Raw genomic sequence first — 15,914 nt, 5'->3', positions numbered from 1 at the left:
TCCAGGGCAACATCTGCCATTCAAGGAGAGGTCTGGAACCTATAAGTGGAACAAAAGTATCCCCACTTCCAAATATGCACCTTGAAACTTACATCCCTTTTTGGACCCGGCCTATCCAATCCAATCCACATTGGCTGATGACCACTAAACTTTGGGCGTGTTTTCACTGGCTCACTTCGGCTTGGGTCAGGTTGGGTCAGGTCAGTTTGGCCCCGTTTCCACTGGCCCCAACACTGTATTCACGTTACCATTTTGGTCCCTGCTCTGCTGGGGATCCAAGCAAGCTGAGTGGGGACTAACATGTGATGTAAACACATTGCGGGGACCTCATTGGCCTCGGCGGAATACTGGTCAATTGTTTGGTCAAGTCTTTTATGCTTTTCTTGGGTGTTCTGTTTCGCCGCTTGAAGCCTTGCCTGTCTGTCGTCCCTCACTTTTAGTTTTAGCAAAAACCACAGACCGAGCAACAGGCATCATGCTGCCTCCATGTCGTCCATTGTTGTTGTTGTGCCACACACAAATTATGCCAGGGAACTCTCAGCCGGTGAGTCCACCCATGCTGACGTGGTACCCAGTGCTAGTGGAAACACACCCCTACCGAGTCATACCAAGCCGTCCCCACGCCATCCGAGCTGAAGTGAGCCAATGGAAATGTGCCCTTTGCGAGCTGATCCTACTGCCCTGCTTATGAGAAACTGGTTGCCTCCTTCCAGTGCCAGAAGGCTTGCTAAGGTAGAAAGCCATTCTTTTACACTTTTCTTAGAGAACTTACTCTTATTGAACCCATATCTGGTTCAGTTCTCTAGTGTGTGTGTGTGTGTGTGTGTGTGTGAATGAAAGGTTGGGCACACCTGGCAAAGCAACTGAAGCATGAACCTCACAATAAATCAACTTCAATTGTGGCATATGAGTCCACCCACTTGCATTTTTCCCCAACCTATCTGTCACCTGATATCTTGAAACTTAAATTCATTCATGTCAGGTCACACCCTTATTCTACCTGTCAACTATATAAAGCATCAGCTTAAGATGTGTCCCAAGGTGGAGGACATACAGATCCTCTGACAACGTTGCAAAATAATGCAACTCCAAAAGAGTTATTTATAAGCTTAAGGTAAGCAAATTTACTTACATCCTACATAAATATTTATTTCATTTTATCAACTTGTTAATTATGTTTACTATGTTGTACATTTTAATGCATGTTTCATTGTTTCAGTGGATTACTTATTTCCATTCATTTTCAGTTCATCCAGCCAAGCCTTATTAAAAAGAAATATTAATGGATGATTGCAGTGCATTTTTGTTATCAGTGCTTCAATGTGTGAACTGAGTGGGTGGTAATTTCCTCGTTTTGTGTGATTACATGGAATATGCTATGTCCTCATGTAAATGCATTGATTTTGTGTGTTTTACAGTTATGTATAAGACAATATTGCTATTTCTGCTTCAATGTATTTTCTCCGTTTGGAATTCTTTTAAATCACGCAGGCTAAATTAACTCAAGTGATCAATATTTACTCAAAACTTATAAAAATTAGCTTAAATTTGAGTGCTCACAGCCCACCCATGGGTCCTTGCCAAGTGGTTGAGAGACGCAACACTCTGGTTCTATCATTGCAATCTAAATCATATTAATCGATACAATATTCAACTTTTTTGCATTTTTTCAAACAATGTCATTTATATTTGTATTCAAAACATCGTAATTTGTTTTAATGGTGCAGTTAAGTGTTGTGTACTTTGGCTGTCATCTTAATAATTACTGTGGCTCAGAAATAGGCAAACACGTTTATTGCTTGAAGTGCTACTTTAGTCACACGGTGAGAATTATATTCAAATTTATATGTATTATTTACCGCAAATAAGTGTAAATAAAGGAAATGCAACATGTTGCAGTTTATTTATGAATGACGTAACATTTAAAAGATTTATTGTTATGTGTTGTCTTATAGGAGAGAAACGCTATTAATTGAATGTGACTTCAAACAATATTTAAAAGAGTTACCATTGTACAATTAACAGGAATTTGGTCTACATCATGTTGCTTAGCAACCAGTTTTGTATTGTTTTACTTTTTTTGCTTTTGTTGGTCACTTTGCTACCAAATCTTTTAGGTTGAAGGGCAAACATGATGAGTGTAAGACCGGTCTTATCAACTTTGCTGACACTTTTGGGTAAGTCAATGATTTCTGTCATATTAAGCAAAGATATTCACTGCAATTTGAAATAAATTGTTGTTAATCCTTCTGGTCTTTACAAACAGTGGCTGTTGAGCTTGTGATTAGACCAGCTAAAACCCAGTCAAATGAAAAAGGAAATTCAACCATAATTCAAAATAACACTACAACAGCCAATGGATCAATGATGGATGGAGGGTCTACAACTGGAAGTCCAACTGTTACTGGAGGACCAACCCCCACAGCTGGTGGTTCAACGACTAATGGTGCATTCACAATATCTGATGGATCAACCCCACCAGCCACTTTGTCAACTACAAATGGAGGGTCCACAATATCTGCAGCGTCTACAACTGGAAGCTCAACTGCAGCTGAAGGACAAACTCCAACATCTGATGTGTCAACTACAAACAGAGGGTCTCCAAATGTAGGTTCAACTGTAACTGAATTACAAACCCCAACATTTGGAGGGTCAACTACAAATAGAGAATCCACAGTATCTGTAAGGTCTATAACTATAGGTTCAACAGCAAATGAAGCATCAACCACAATTGGCAGTGTGTCAACTCCAAACCGAGGGTTCACAGTTTCTGCAGTGTCTACACCTGAACACTCAACTGTTAATGAAGGATCAACCTCAATAGTCAGTGGGTCAACTACAAATGGAGGGTTCACTGTATCTGCAGTGTCTACAACTGGAAGCTCAACTGTTACTGAGGGATCGACCCCAACAGTCTCTTTGTCAACTACAAATAGAGGGTCCACAATATCTGCAGAGTCTACAACTGGAAGCTCAACTGCAATTGAAGGACCAATCCCATCAGTTGGAGGGTCACCTACAAATAGAACACCCACAATATCTGCAGGGTCTACAACAGGAGGTTCAACAGCAACTGAAGGACCAGTCTCAACAGCCAGTGGGTCAACTACACAAGCAGCATCCACAATATCTGCAGGGTCTACAACAGGAGGTTCAACTATAACTGAAGGACAAACCCCAACAGCTGGTGGTTCAACTACAAATGGTGCATCTACAATATTATCTACAACTGGAAGCTCAACTGTTACTGAAGGATCAATCCCAACAGCTACTGGGTCAACTACAAATGGAGAGTCCACAATATCTGCAGGGTCTCCAACTCAAGGTTCAACAATTACTGAAGGAGTAACCCCAAAATCTGGAGGGTCAACTACAAATGGAGTGTCCACAGTAGACAGGACCTCAACCCAAGTTCAAAGGAAAACTCAAACACAAACCCCTACAGCTGCAGTTTCAACAATAAAAACTGGTGGAACTGTAACTGAGCCTTCAACAACATTTGATGGCTCAACAGAGAATGATGAAACAACAACACTGCCCTTAACAACTCCAACATCTGATGGGTCAACTACAGACAGAGGGTCTCCAAATGTAGGTTCTACTGTAAATGAAGAACAATCTCCAACATTAGGAGGGTCAACTACAAATAGAGAATCCACAATATCTGCAGTGTTTACAACTGGAGGTTCAACGGCAACTGAAGGATCAACCACAATTGGCAGTGTGTCAACAACAAACGGAGGGTCCACAATATCTGCAGTGTCTACAACTGGAAGCTCAACTGTTAATGAAAGATCAACCCAAACAGCCAGTGGGTTAACTACAAATGGAGGGTCCACAATATCTGCAGTGTCTACAACTCAAAGTTCAACTGTTAATGAGGGATCAACCCCAAAAGTCACTGGGTCAACTACAAATGGAGGGTTCACAATATCTGCAGTGTCTACAACTGGAAGCTCAACTGTTAATGAAAGATCAACCCAAACAGCCAGTGGGTCAACTACAAATGGAGGGTCCACAATATCTGCAGGGTCTACAACTGGAAGCTCAACTGTAACTGAAGGACCAACCCCAACAGCTGGAGGGTCACCTACAAATAGAACAGCCACAATATCTGCGGGGTCTCCAACTGGAGGTTCAGCAGCAACTGAAGGACCAATCTCAACAGCTGGTGGTTCAACTACAAATGGCGCATCTACAATATTATCTACAACTGTAAGTTCAACTTTCACTGAAGGATCAATCCCAACAGTCACTGGGTCAACTATAAACGGAGGGTCTACAAAATCTGAAGTGTCTACAACTGGAACCTCAACTGTTACTGACAGACAAATCTCTACAGCCAGTGGGTCAATTACACAAGCAGCATCCACTATATCAGCAGGGTTCACAACAGGAGGTTCAACTATAACTGAAGGAAAAACACCAAGAGCTGGTGATTCAACTACAAATGGTGCATCTACAATATTATCTACAACTGGAAGCTCAACTTTAACTGAAGGATCAATCCCAACAGCCACTGGGTCAACTACAAATGGAGGGTCTACAAAATCTGAAGTGTCTACAACTGGAACCTCAACTGTTACTGAAGAATCAACCTGGACAGCCACTGGGTCCACTACAAATGGAGGGTTCATGGTATCTGCAGTGTCTACAACTCAAAGCTCAACTGTTAATGAGGGATCAACCCCAAAAGTCACTGGGTCAACTACAAATGGAGGGCTCACAATATCTGCAGTGTCTACAACTGGAAGCTCAACTATAACTGAAGGACCAGTCTCAACAGCCAGTGGGTCAAATACACAAGCAGCATCCACAATATCTGCAGGGTCTTCAACAGGAGGTTCAACTTTAACTGAAGGACCAGTCTCAACAGCCAGTGGGTCAAATACACAAGCAGCATCCACAATATCTGCAGGGTCTTCAACAGGAGGTTCAACTATAACTGAAGGGCAAACCCCAACAGCTGGTGGTTCAACTACAAATGGTGCATCTACAATATTATCTACAACTGGAAGTTCAACTTTAACTGAAGGACCAATCCCAACAGCCACTGGGTCAACTACAAATAGAGGGTCTACAAAATCTGAAGTGTCTACAACTCAAAGCTCAACTGTTAATGAGGGATCAACCCCAAAAGTCACTGGGTCAACTACAAATGGAGGGCTCACAATATCTGCAGTGTCTACAACTGGAAGCTCAACTGTTAATGAAAGATCAACCCAAACAGCCAGTGGGTCAACTACAAATGGAGGGTCCACAATATCTGCAGTGTCTACAACTGGAAGCTCAACTGTAACTGAAGGACCAACCCCAACATTTGGAGAGTCACCTACAAATAGAACACCCACAATATCTGCAGGGTCTACAACTGGAGGTTCAACTATAACTGAAGGACCAGTCTCAACAGCCAGTGGGTCAAATACACAAGCAGCATCCACAATATCTGCAGGGTCTTCAACAGGAGGTTCAACTTTAACTGAAGGACCAGTCTCAACAGCCAGTGGGTCAAATACACAAGCAGCATCCACAATATCTGCAGGGTCTTCAACAGGAGGTTCAACTATCACTGAAGAGCCAACCCCAACATCTGGTGGTTCAACTACAAATGGCACATCTACAGTCTTGTCTACAGCAGGTTCAACTTTAACTGAAGGACCAGTCTCAACAGCCAGTGGGTCAACTACACAAGCAGCATCCACAATATCTGCAGGGTCTACAACAGGAGGTTCAACTATAACTGAAGGACAAACCCCAACTGCTGGTGGTTCAACTACAAATGGTGCATCTACAATATTATCTACAACTGGAAGCTCAACTTTAACTGAAGGATCAATCCCAACAGCCACTGGGTCAACTACAAATAGAGGGTCTACAAAATCTGAAGTGTCTACAACTGGAACCTCAACTGTTACTGAAGAATCAACCTCGACAGCCACTGGGTCCACTACAAATGGAGGGTTCACGGTATCTGCAGTGTCTACAACTCAAAGCTCAACTGTTAATGAGGGATCAACCCCAAAAGTCACTGGGTCAACTACAAATGGAGGGCTCACAATATCTGCAGTGTCTACAACTGGAAGCTCAACTGTTAATGAAAGATCAACCCAAACAGCCAGTGGGTCAACTACAAATGGAGGGTCCACAATATCTGCAGTGTCTACAACTGGAAGCTCAACTGTAACTGAAGGACCAACCCCAACATTTGGAGAGTCATCTACAAATAGAACACCCACAATATCTGCAGGGTCTACAACTGGAGGTTCAACTATAACTGAAGGACCAGTCTCAACAGCCAGTGGGTCAAATACACAAGCAGCATCCACAATATCTGCAGGGTCTTCAACAGGAGGTCCAACTTTAACTGAAGGACCAGTCTCAACAGCCAGTGGGTCAAATACACAAGCAGCATCCACAATATCTGCAGGGTCTTCAACAGGAGGTTCAACTATCACTGAAGAGCCAACCCCAACATCTGGTGGTTCAACTACAAATGGCACATCTACAGTCTTGTCTACAGCAGGTTCAACAGCAACTGAAGGACCAGTCTCAACAGCCAGTGGATCAACTACACAAGCAGCATCCACAATATCTGCAGGGTCTACAACAGGAGGTTCAACTATAACTGAAGGACAAACCCCAACAGCTGGTGGTTCAACTACAAATGGTGCATCTACAATATTATCTACAACTGGAAGCTCAACTGTTACTGAAGGATCAATCCCAACAGCTACTGGGTCAACTACAAATGGAGAGTCCACAATATCTGCAGGGTCTCCAACTCAAGGTTCAACAATTACTGAAGGAGTAACCCCAACATCTGGTGGGTCAACTACAAATGGAGTGTTCACAATAGACAGGACCTCAACCCAAGTTCAAAGGAAAACTCAAACACAAACCCCTACAGCTGCAGTTTCAACAATAAAAACTGGTGGAACTGTAACTGAGCCTTCAACAACATTTGATGGCTCAACAGAGAATGACGAAACAACAACACTGCCCTTAACAACAACACCAGTACCCACTACAGAAGCAACCCCATCCATTGTGTTTCTTTCAGCAACCATTGCAGAAACATTTGTAGTGGAACTGGCTGACAAAAGAAGTGAGGAATTTGAAACTCTATCTGCAAGAGTTGAAACAGTGGTGAGTTACAGTATATAATTCTTCAGTGTAGTAATTTGTAGGAAGGGTGGTGTAGTGGGTTTGTGGTTAGCACTGCTGGCTCATGTCTGTGTGGGTTCTGTGCGGGTACTCCAGCTACTTCCCACACGCCAAAAACATGCTTGTTGGGCTAATTGGAGAACCTAAGTTGCTCGCAGGTGTGGCTGTGAGTGTGAGACGTCTGTATATGTGGTCCTGGACTGGCGAACTGCCCAGGGCATGTCATACCTCTCAGCTGATAACAGCTGGGATAGGCTCCAGCCTCCCATGACCCTGATAATAGGATAAGCAGTTACCAAACATTATTGCTTATTATCCTGCTTATCAATATCAATACCCATAAATACTATTTTCAATTACAGTATGGATGTAATTATTTGTTTTGATGTACTAGTCTTGATGGGTCAGGACGTTTTTGAACATCATAATTTTCAAAACATTTCTGAATAAACTGAAGAATTTATTTACTACTCCTGAATTTTCTACATGTCTTTTCTTAGGTTTTTGTGGGTAAAACTTTTCTGGGATGTTTAACAACAATTAATGTGTTTGTTTTGTTCTGTCTGCTTCACTCCCACAGTTTGACATGATCTACAGCGCACAATTTCCTGGGCTTTTCACACGCTCTTTTGTCAAAGAGTTTAGGTAACATCTAATATTTTGAGAATCAGACTGATGTTAATTATTAAAAAAAATACACATATGTGGAAGCTATAAATTGATTTCACATTCGTGCTTTTGTTGCTACAGACCAGCTATAACCAGAACACGAAACAGCAACACTGATGCAGAGGTTGGGATTGAATTCAATAACGTGGCTTCACCTGAAGACATTCCAGATTCTGAAACTGTTAAAGAAACGTTGGAAAAGACTGTGAATAACCCCAACATAACCCTCAACGTTACAATTGTTGCCGGCTCCATCAGAGTAATTGGTAAAGAAGTATTTCATCCAAGTTCACACATCATGATTTTCAGAGTCATCGGATCACTCACAGAACAGTTACACTTTTTTCCACAACATACATTGGACACAATACAGTTTTATCACAACATATTGTGATACGAGGTCAGTGGTAACAGGTGAAATATTATATCATCATACATCATGTGTTATATTTACTGATCAATGTTATTGAACAGCTCAGATGTCAGATGTTGATTGAAATTATTTTCCACAATTTATTTCTGTGCATCCTTATATTGTTCCATATTTATCTTTCCAGACAAAGACACTCAAAATCCCACAACTCAACCTCCAACTTCAAAAATTACAAATTTTCCAACTACAAGTGGGCTCACGACAATTGAAGTCTCAAAGGGGAATGATGAAACCAAGACAACTGGTGCAGCAGTAGCAACAATAACAGCAGCTGAGAAACTTTCAACACAACCACCACCACCACCAGCAACAACAAACCTAACACCACCACCAGCTCCAACAACACAACCACCACCACCAACAGCAACACAACCACCACCTCCAACAACACAACCACCACCACCAACAACAACAACACCAACAACACAACCACCACCAGCACCACCAACAACACAACCACCAGCACCACCTACAACCACACTACCACCAGCACCACCTACAACCACACTACCACCACCACCACCAGCTCCAACAACACAACCACCAACAACACAACCACCAGAACCACCTCCAACAACACAACCACCACCACCAACAACAACAACAACACAACCACCACCAGCACCACCACCACCAGCACCACCACCAACAACAACAACACAACCACCAGCACCACCTCCAAACACACTACCACCACCACCTCCAACAACAATAACACAACCACCACCACTACCACCAACAAACATACCACCACCACCACCTCCATTAACACAAACACCACCATTCCCACCAAAAACAAAATTACCACCACCACCACCACCTCCAACAACACAACCTCCGCCTCTACCACCAACAACACAACCACCACCACCACCACCTCCAACAACACAAGCACCGCCGCCGCCACCACCACCACCAGTCGTGGTTCTTGCAGCAATCTTGGTAGAACCATTTGTAGAAGCACTCACTGACAAAAACAGTGAGGAATTTAAAACTTTATCCGCAAGAGTTGTAGCAGTGGTGAGTAGTATGTATTATTTTTCAGAGCAGTAATTAGAGTCTCAGTGTAGTACATTCTTCTTCAATTACATCTCTTCCTCTAATTATGAGTTCTTTTTACTTTAAATATCTCGATGACTAGTACTACAAAAAACGATGTGAACCCAATAAGTACTTATAATAAGAGAGGGAGAATCAGTTTTTCAACTAGAATTTTTCAAAATATGCATTTGTTAATACATTTATAGTCTTAACAAAGATAAGAACTTAACTTAAGATAGCAAAGAATATTTTTATTTATAATATTTCATAAATGTTTCAATACAAAAAATAAGTCCCCACAATTAATGTTTTTGATTTATTCTGTCTGCTTCCTTTCAACAGTATGACATTATCTACAGGGCAGAATTTGATGTGCTTTTCGTTAAGGCTTTTATCATATCATTCAGGTAAAATCTAATATTTTGAGAATAAGATTGATGTTAATTTGGGGAAAAATGCAAATATGCATCATTTACCTCAACTGATTGAATTTTTATGCCTTTGGTTATACAGAGCAGCTGTGAGCAGAGCAAGAATGCCAAACACCGAGGCAGAGGTTGGGATTGAGTTCAATGATACAGTTTCGCCTGACGAGATTCCAGATTCTGAAACTGTTGCAGAAACGTTGGTGGAGGCTGTGAATAACCCCAACAACACCTTCAACCTTTCTATTGAGGCCAACTCCATTCGAGTTATTGGTAAGTAAACGTTTAATGACAGATCGCACAATGTGACTTTAAGATTGATTCACTCAACGAGCAGTCGCAGCGTGTCATGTCGCTGCTACAATGAAGGTGGGACATGATACAATTTTATAATGATGTCCTCCAATGCTATATCAAAAGCCCTTCAGCCCTTGCTATTGATATGGTGTTGCAGGATATCATGATAAAATTGTTCAATTTAAAATTATGAAATACTGTAGTTCATTTTGTTCTCTTGGTTTTATTGAACAGCCCAGTTGAACTGGGACTATGACTTTCTGTATATCCTCACACTGTTCCATATCTATCTTCTCAGTAAGAGATGCAACTCTTACAACTCTCGGTTTTTCCAAACCGTCTTGAAGGAGTGCCCAGAGATGCTGAGCACTTGTTGGATCTTTTGCCTTCACTTTGCGGTCCATCTCATCCCAAACCATCTGGATTGGGTTTAGGTCAGGTGACAGTGGAGGCCAGGTCATCTGGCCATCACTCTCCTTCTTGGTCCAATAGCCCTCACATAGCCCGGAGGTGTGTTTGGGGTCATTGTCCTGTAGAAAAATCAATAATGGTCCAACTTAACGTAAACCCAATGGGATGGCGTGTTCCTGCAGGACGCTGTGGAGGCCATGATGGTTCAGTGTGCTTTCAAATTTGAATAAATCCCCACCGATGTCACCAGCAAAGCCCCCCCACACCATCACACCTCCTCCTCCATGTTTCATGGTAGGAACCATGCATGTAGAGACCATCCGTTCACCTTTTGTGCGTAACACAAACACATGGCGGTGGACCCAAAGATCTCAGATTTGGACTCATCGGACCCAAGCCCAGGTTTCCACTGGTCTGATGTTCATTTCTTGTGTTTCTTGGCCCAAAGAAATCTCTTCTGCTGGTTGCTTTTCCTCAGTTGTGGTTTCTTAGCAGCGACTCGACCATAAAGACCTGATTGGTGCAGTCTCCTCTGAACAGTGAATGTAGAGATGTGTCTGCTACTAGAACTCTGTGTGGCATTTATTTGGGCTCTAATCTGAGGAGCTTTTAGCTGGCAATTTCTGAGGCTGGTGACTCGGATGAACTCGTCCTCAGCAACAGACGAGACTTGGTCTTCTTTCCTGGGGCGGTCCTCATGTGAGCCAGGTTCGTCCCAGTGCTCGATGGTTTTTGCGACTGCACTTGGGGACACATTCAAAGTTTTTGCAATTTTCCAGACTGACTGACCTTCAGTCCTTAAAGTAATGATGGACTGTCGTTTCTCTTTACGTAGCTGATTGGTTCTTGCCATCATATGAATTCTAACAGTTGTCAAATAGAGCTGTCAGCTGTGTACCAACCTGACTCTTGCACAACACAACTGATGGTCTCGACCCCATTGAGAAGGCAAGAACTTCCCCAAATGAACTCTGACGAAGCGAACCTGTGAGGTGGAAACCATTTCAGGTGACGACATCATGAAGCTCACTGAGAGAAGGCCAAGGGTTTGCAGTGGGTGGCTACTTTAAGGAATCTAAAATATAAAACATATTTACAGTTATTTGACATTTGTTTCTTTGTGACATAATTCTGTTTCTTCAGTATATATCCACAACGTAGAAAGTAGTAAAAATAAAGAAAAAAACATTGAATGAGGTATGTCTAAACTTTTGACTTGACAGGTAGTGTGTGTGTGTGCGTGTGTGTATATATAAATTATTATGCTGTACTGTGACTGTCACATCATGTTTATCCAGAAATTCCAACCAAATTCCACCATTGACTGCTATTTCCTCATATAGTTCGGTATTTATCTTTACAGACAGAGATACTTCAACTCCAACAACGCTGTCTCCACGTACTACAGTAGCACCCATAGCAACAGTCGCTGCCACAACTAAAGCACCACCTACAACAGCTGCTGAAGCGCTCTCGACAAAGCTGTTGAGGTTCAGATCTCCTAATGAGACATTTACGATCGACTTGTCGAATCCATCCTCTGCAGCATTTAAACGCCGAGCTTTATTGATCGAGTCCACAGTAAGTCTCTCTCGATGTGAAACATCGCAATTTATTTCCTTACAGTTAATTGTAAAGAAGTTTAACCAAGTACAATTCTGCAGTATACATCACTTTTACGATCCTGCCTTGGAAAACTGATAATTTCAAAGGAGAGCTGAAATACTTACTTTCCAAGTAATTACCACAATGTTTGCCAAGTTGCACAGTTTCCTGCATCAATTTTTCTGCAAAGCCCTACCATAAATACAGTGTCTTAAAAATCTGCAGTCCATTTACATCTTGCAAAGCAAATACCATGAAGACACAGCTTAAGAAATAATTGCAGTGCACGTGTGTTATAGAAAGTTACAATTTCTTTTGTTCTGTGTCGGCAGCTTCAACCTTTCTATCAAGATGAATTCCCTTCATTCCGCAACTTGATTGTGGTCGCTTTCAGGTAACTCTTCAAAGCTTATTTAATTTGAATGAGTATTGGCCATAAATTGACATTAATTTTTTTTGGGGGGGGGGTTAATTCCTTTTGCAGTAACGGATCGATCATCAACTTCATGAACCTGATATTTGCGTCTGCATCCGTTCCCAACAACAGTCGGATTGCAGAAGTTTTAATCCAAGCAGCTTCAAACATAACAGCCTTCAGCATTGATCCCACATCCATTTCTGTGGATGGCATGGGTAAGCAATATGTAGAACTCAAGCTCAGATGTAAAAGTACTTTAATATTACTGTGTGTGTGTGTGACTGTGTATGTGTGTTAAAAGTTGTGTTTCTTTTAACATTTACAGAAGTTTCAAGTGGAGTAAGCCACATGATCAGTCTCATCACTGCATCCTGCCTGGCGCTGCTCTCATGGCTACTGTCGAGTCAGCAATAATCTCTGCGCTGATGTCTGTGAAATCCCATTAAGATTCGATGACTTTCATCACTGGTATGACTTAGGACTTTTCTCCTCTTAAAATACATGATTTTTTAGGAACTCAATTGTGGTATGGATTCAAAGACCTTGCAGATTTTTTTTTTTTCAAAGATGGGACACAGGATTGATTACAATGGATTTCTTGAAGTAAACAGGAAAACCTTTTGACAAACAACGCTGTAATTAAAGTTATTTGTACTTCCTAAATGCTAAAGTTTTTAAAGATGCATTTGACTAGCTGTGCTTTAATTTATATTACTTCTCCTCCATGTGATAAAAGAGCTTCTCTGTTTAAAAGTATATCTTCTTCCAAGAAGGAAAAAATGGCCAATAATGTGTTCTTTGTCCTCGCAAAAAGTCCACAATGCTCATCTTCTCTATGATTTGCTATTTACTTACTTATATGTGTATGCGTGAGTTTACATGTGTGTTCTATGAGCTAATCTATATTTTCTACAATTTTCTTCATGATGATTACAATTTAAAATGATGTACAAATGTTTAAAAACCGTGTTTAGGTTGGTCCCATTAAAGGCACTGAAGATGAAGACTATCCAAGTGGACATTTCTGCTCTTAAATTTTATAGATTAAGATATTTTAGGAACTCAATTGTGATATGGATACAAAGAACGTCTAGATTTTTTTTCAAAGATGGGACAAAGGATTGATTGAGATGGATTTCTTGAAGTAAACATGTAACCAGGTCCACAAATGACACTGTAACTTAAGTTATTTATATTTACTAAATCCTAAACTGTTCAGAAATCCATTTGACTAGCTGTGGTTTAATTATACGCTTTCATACTACTTCTCTTCCATGGAATAAAACAGCTTCTAGGTTTGAAGTATATCCACTTCCAAGATGGAAAATATGGTCAAGATTGTTCTTTTGCCAGCATAAAGTGTACAATGCCCGATGTTGATATATATATATATATATATATATATATATATATATATCTCGCCCAGGCCACCGTCCCCCCTTCTCTGAAATCAGCAGCTATCATCCCTGCCCCAACGAAACCATCCTCAAGCAGCCTCGCAGACGACAGACCTGTGGCCCTCACCCCTCTCATGATAGTGTTTTGAGAGAATTGTGCTCCAACACATTCAAGCCAGCCTCCCCCCATCCCTGGACCACCACCAGCTCACATTCAGGCCTAACAGAGCCACAGATGACAGCATATCCATCACACTCCATACTGCCTTGAACCACCTGGAATGCAGGAACAGCTACGTCAGGATGCTTTTATGGATTACTCCTCTGCCTTTAACACCATCATCCCAGACGTCCTGATACTCTGCTGACCCTCAGCCTCCCCCTACCCACCCACCCACCTGCAGCTGGATCAAAGACTTCTTGACGAACCGTCCACAGTCTGTCAGAATCGGCCCTCACCTTTCCTCTACAATCCCACTCAGTACCGGCTCACCTCAGGGCTGTGTGCTGAGTCCCCTCCTCAATTCATTATACACCTCTGACTGTCCGCCACATTTCCATCTCACTAATGTGGTTGGGCTTATTATAAGTGGTGATGAGCCTGCCTGCAGGAAAAACCTGTCTGAGTGGTGCTCTGTCAACAACCTCATCCTTAACACTTAAAAAAAACCCAAAAGAACTCGTAATGGACCTCAGGAAAAACTACACGAGTCTCTGGCCTTTCTTCAGAAACGACGTGCGTGTGTGTGGAGAGAGCTCACTCACTCAAATTCGTCGGCATCCATACTACAGACCGTCTGTCATGATTATCAAGCGCCTCAGCAACGGTTCAAAAGGCCCAACAGCGCCTCCATTTCCTGAGGATCCCTGGGGGACAAACCAACCGAGTGAGAAGCTGCTGGTGTCCTTTTACAGATCATACAGGACAATACACACCCGGTCATCCTCTGTTTGAACTGCTACCCTAGGTGTTACAGGTCCATCGAAGCCAGAACCTCCAGATTCACTGTCAGCTTTTCTCCCCACGCTATCACTTCATTCAACAAACACAGATAATAAACCCTCCTACCCGCTGCCCTCTTGCACGTGAACACTTGCTCTGCATTTTAAATTGTTGTATTTGTATTTATTGTATATTGCTTCATTTATGTATTTATTTATATTGTATGCATGTACCCAATAGAGTTGCACTCTGAATTTTGTTGTACTGTAACATACAATGACAATAAAAGCTTTCAATTCAATTCAATTATTGCCTCTGCCAAGGGGGCAATACGATAACCATGGCCGAAGAAATTGGTTTTGGTGGCTGTTTCTATGCTGGCTTTAAGAAGCATAAGTTGAATTGCACAGCATTGTCTTTATGCAATGTACAGCAACAGAGTATATAGTTTGTGTGTGTTCTCTAGAATGCAGGAAGTGATACTAGCACCACAGTGCAAGTCCGTTTCTTCATGCTTCATGGGCATGACAGTGGGCAGTGGCCAAAACTGTTCTGGGTTTGACTGAATTTCCCTTGGAGGAGAAATGCACTCTCTCATCTTTAGAATCTCATGTTAAACATTTCCTACATGCTGCAAATTGATATGCTTATACTAACAGTTGTACTCCTAATTGAACATGTGACAGGGCGTGTCTTTAGCCAATTGTTGTAGGTTGCCATTAGATGATGCTTTGTTCGGTCTTAAGCTGCACTCAGTGTCTTGCAGTGATCCCTGCTTTCGACATAGTAAATTCGCTGGACAAATTTTAATTGTTGGCTGCACGGTGGTGCAGTGGTCTGCGCTGTTGCCTCACAGCAAGAAGGTTCTGGGTTCAAGCCCCGGCTCCAGCACAGGATCTTTCTGTGTGAGTCTCCATGTTCTCCCTGTTCCTGTGTGGGTTCTCTCTGGTACTCCAGCTTCCTCCCACAGTTCAAAGACATCAAGAGGGGACGAGGCTGATTGATACTCTAAATTGACCGTAGGTGTGACTGTGAGTGTGAATGGTTGTCTGTCTCTATGTTTTGGCCCTGTGATGGACTGGTGACCTGTCCAGGGTGAACCCCGCCTCTC

The 15,914-nt window shown here is 42.1% G+C and overlaps 1 protein-coding gene across 2 annotated transcripts; it reads left to right on the top strand.

Moving 5' to 3' along the window:
* Window positions 1–1,036: 1,036 nt before the first annotated feature.
* On the top strand, window positions 1,037–15,129 carry LOC147238612 (uncharacterized). Of its 2 annotated transcripts, XM_086196820.1 has the most exons (13): window positions 1,037–1,114; window positions 2,118–2,177; window positions 2,267–5,557; window positions 5,639–7,146; window positions 7,745–7,809; window positions 7,915–8,099; window positions 8,391–9,286; window positions 9,650–9,714; window positions 9,821–10,005; window positions 11,804–12,021; window positions 12,378–12,439; window positions 12,530–12,678; window positions 12,789–15,129. In XM_086196820.1, exons 2-13 carry the CDS (start codon window positions 2,132–2,134, stop codon window positions 12,875–12,877), a joined length of 6,759 nt encoding a protein of 2,252 aa, XP_086052946.1. In that variant the 5' UTR covers window positions 1,037–1,114; window positions 2,118–2,131; the 3' UTR covers window positions 12,878–15,129. The 2 variants fall into 2 exon arrangements, with proteins under 2 accessions (XP_086052946.1, XP_086052945.1); XM_086196819.1 differs by having other exon boundaries at window positions 2,267–7,146.
* The last annotated feature ends 785 nt before the right edge of the window (window positions 15,130–15,914 follow it).

The sequence above is a fragment of the Aulostomus chinensis genome, chromosome 24, assembly GCF_037954235.1.
Source record: "Aulostomus chinensis isolate RoL2024-O1b breed Wild chromosome 24, RoL_Achi_v1.0, whole genome shotgun sequence".
Lineage (NCBI taxonomy): Eukaryota > Metazoa > Chordata > Actinopteri > Syngnathiformes > Aulostomidae > Aulostomus > Aulostomus chinensis.
This window is presented reverse-complemented; position numbering and strand designations above follow the sequence as displayed.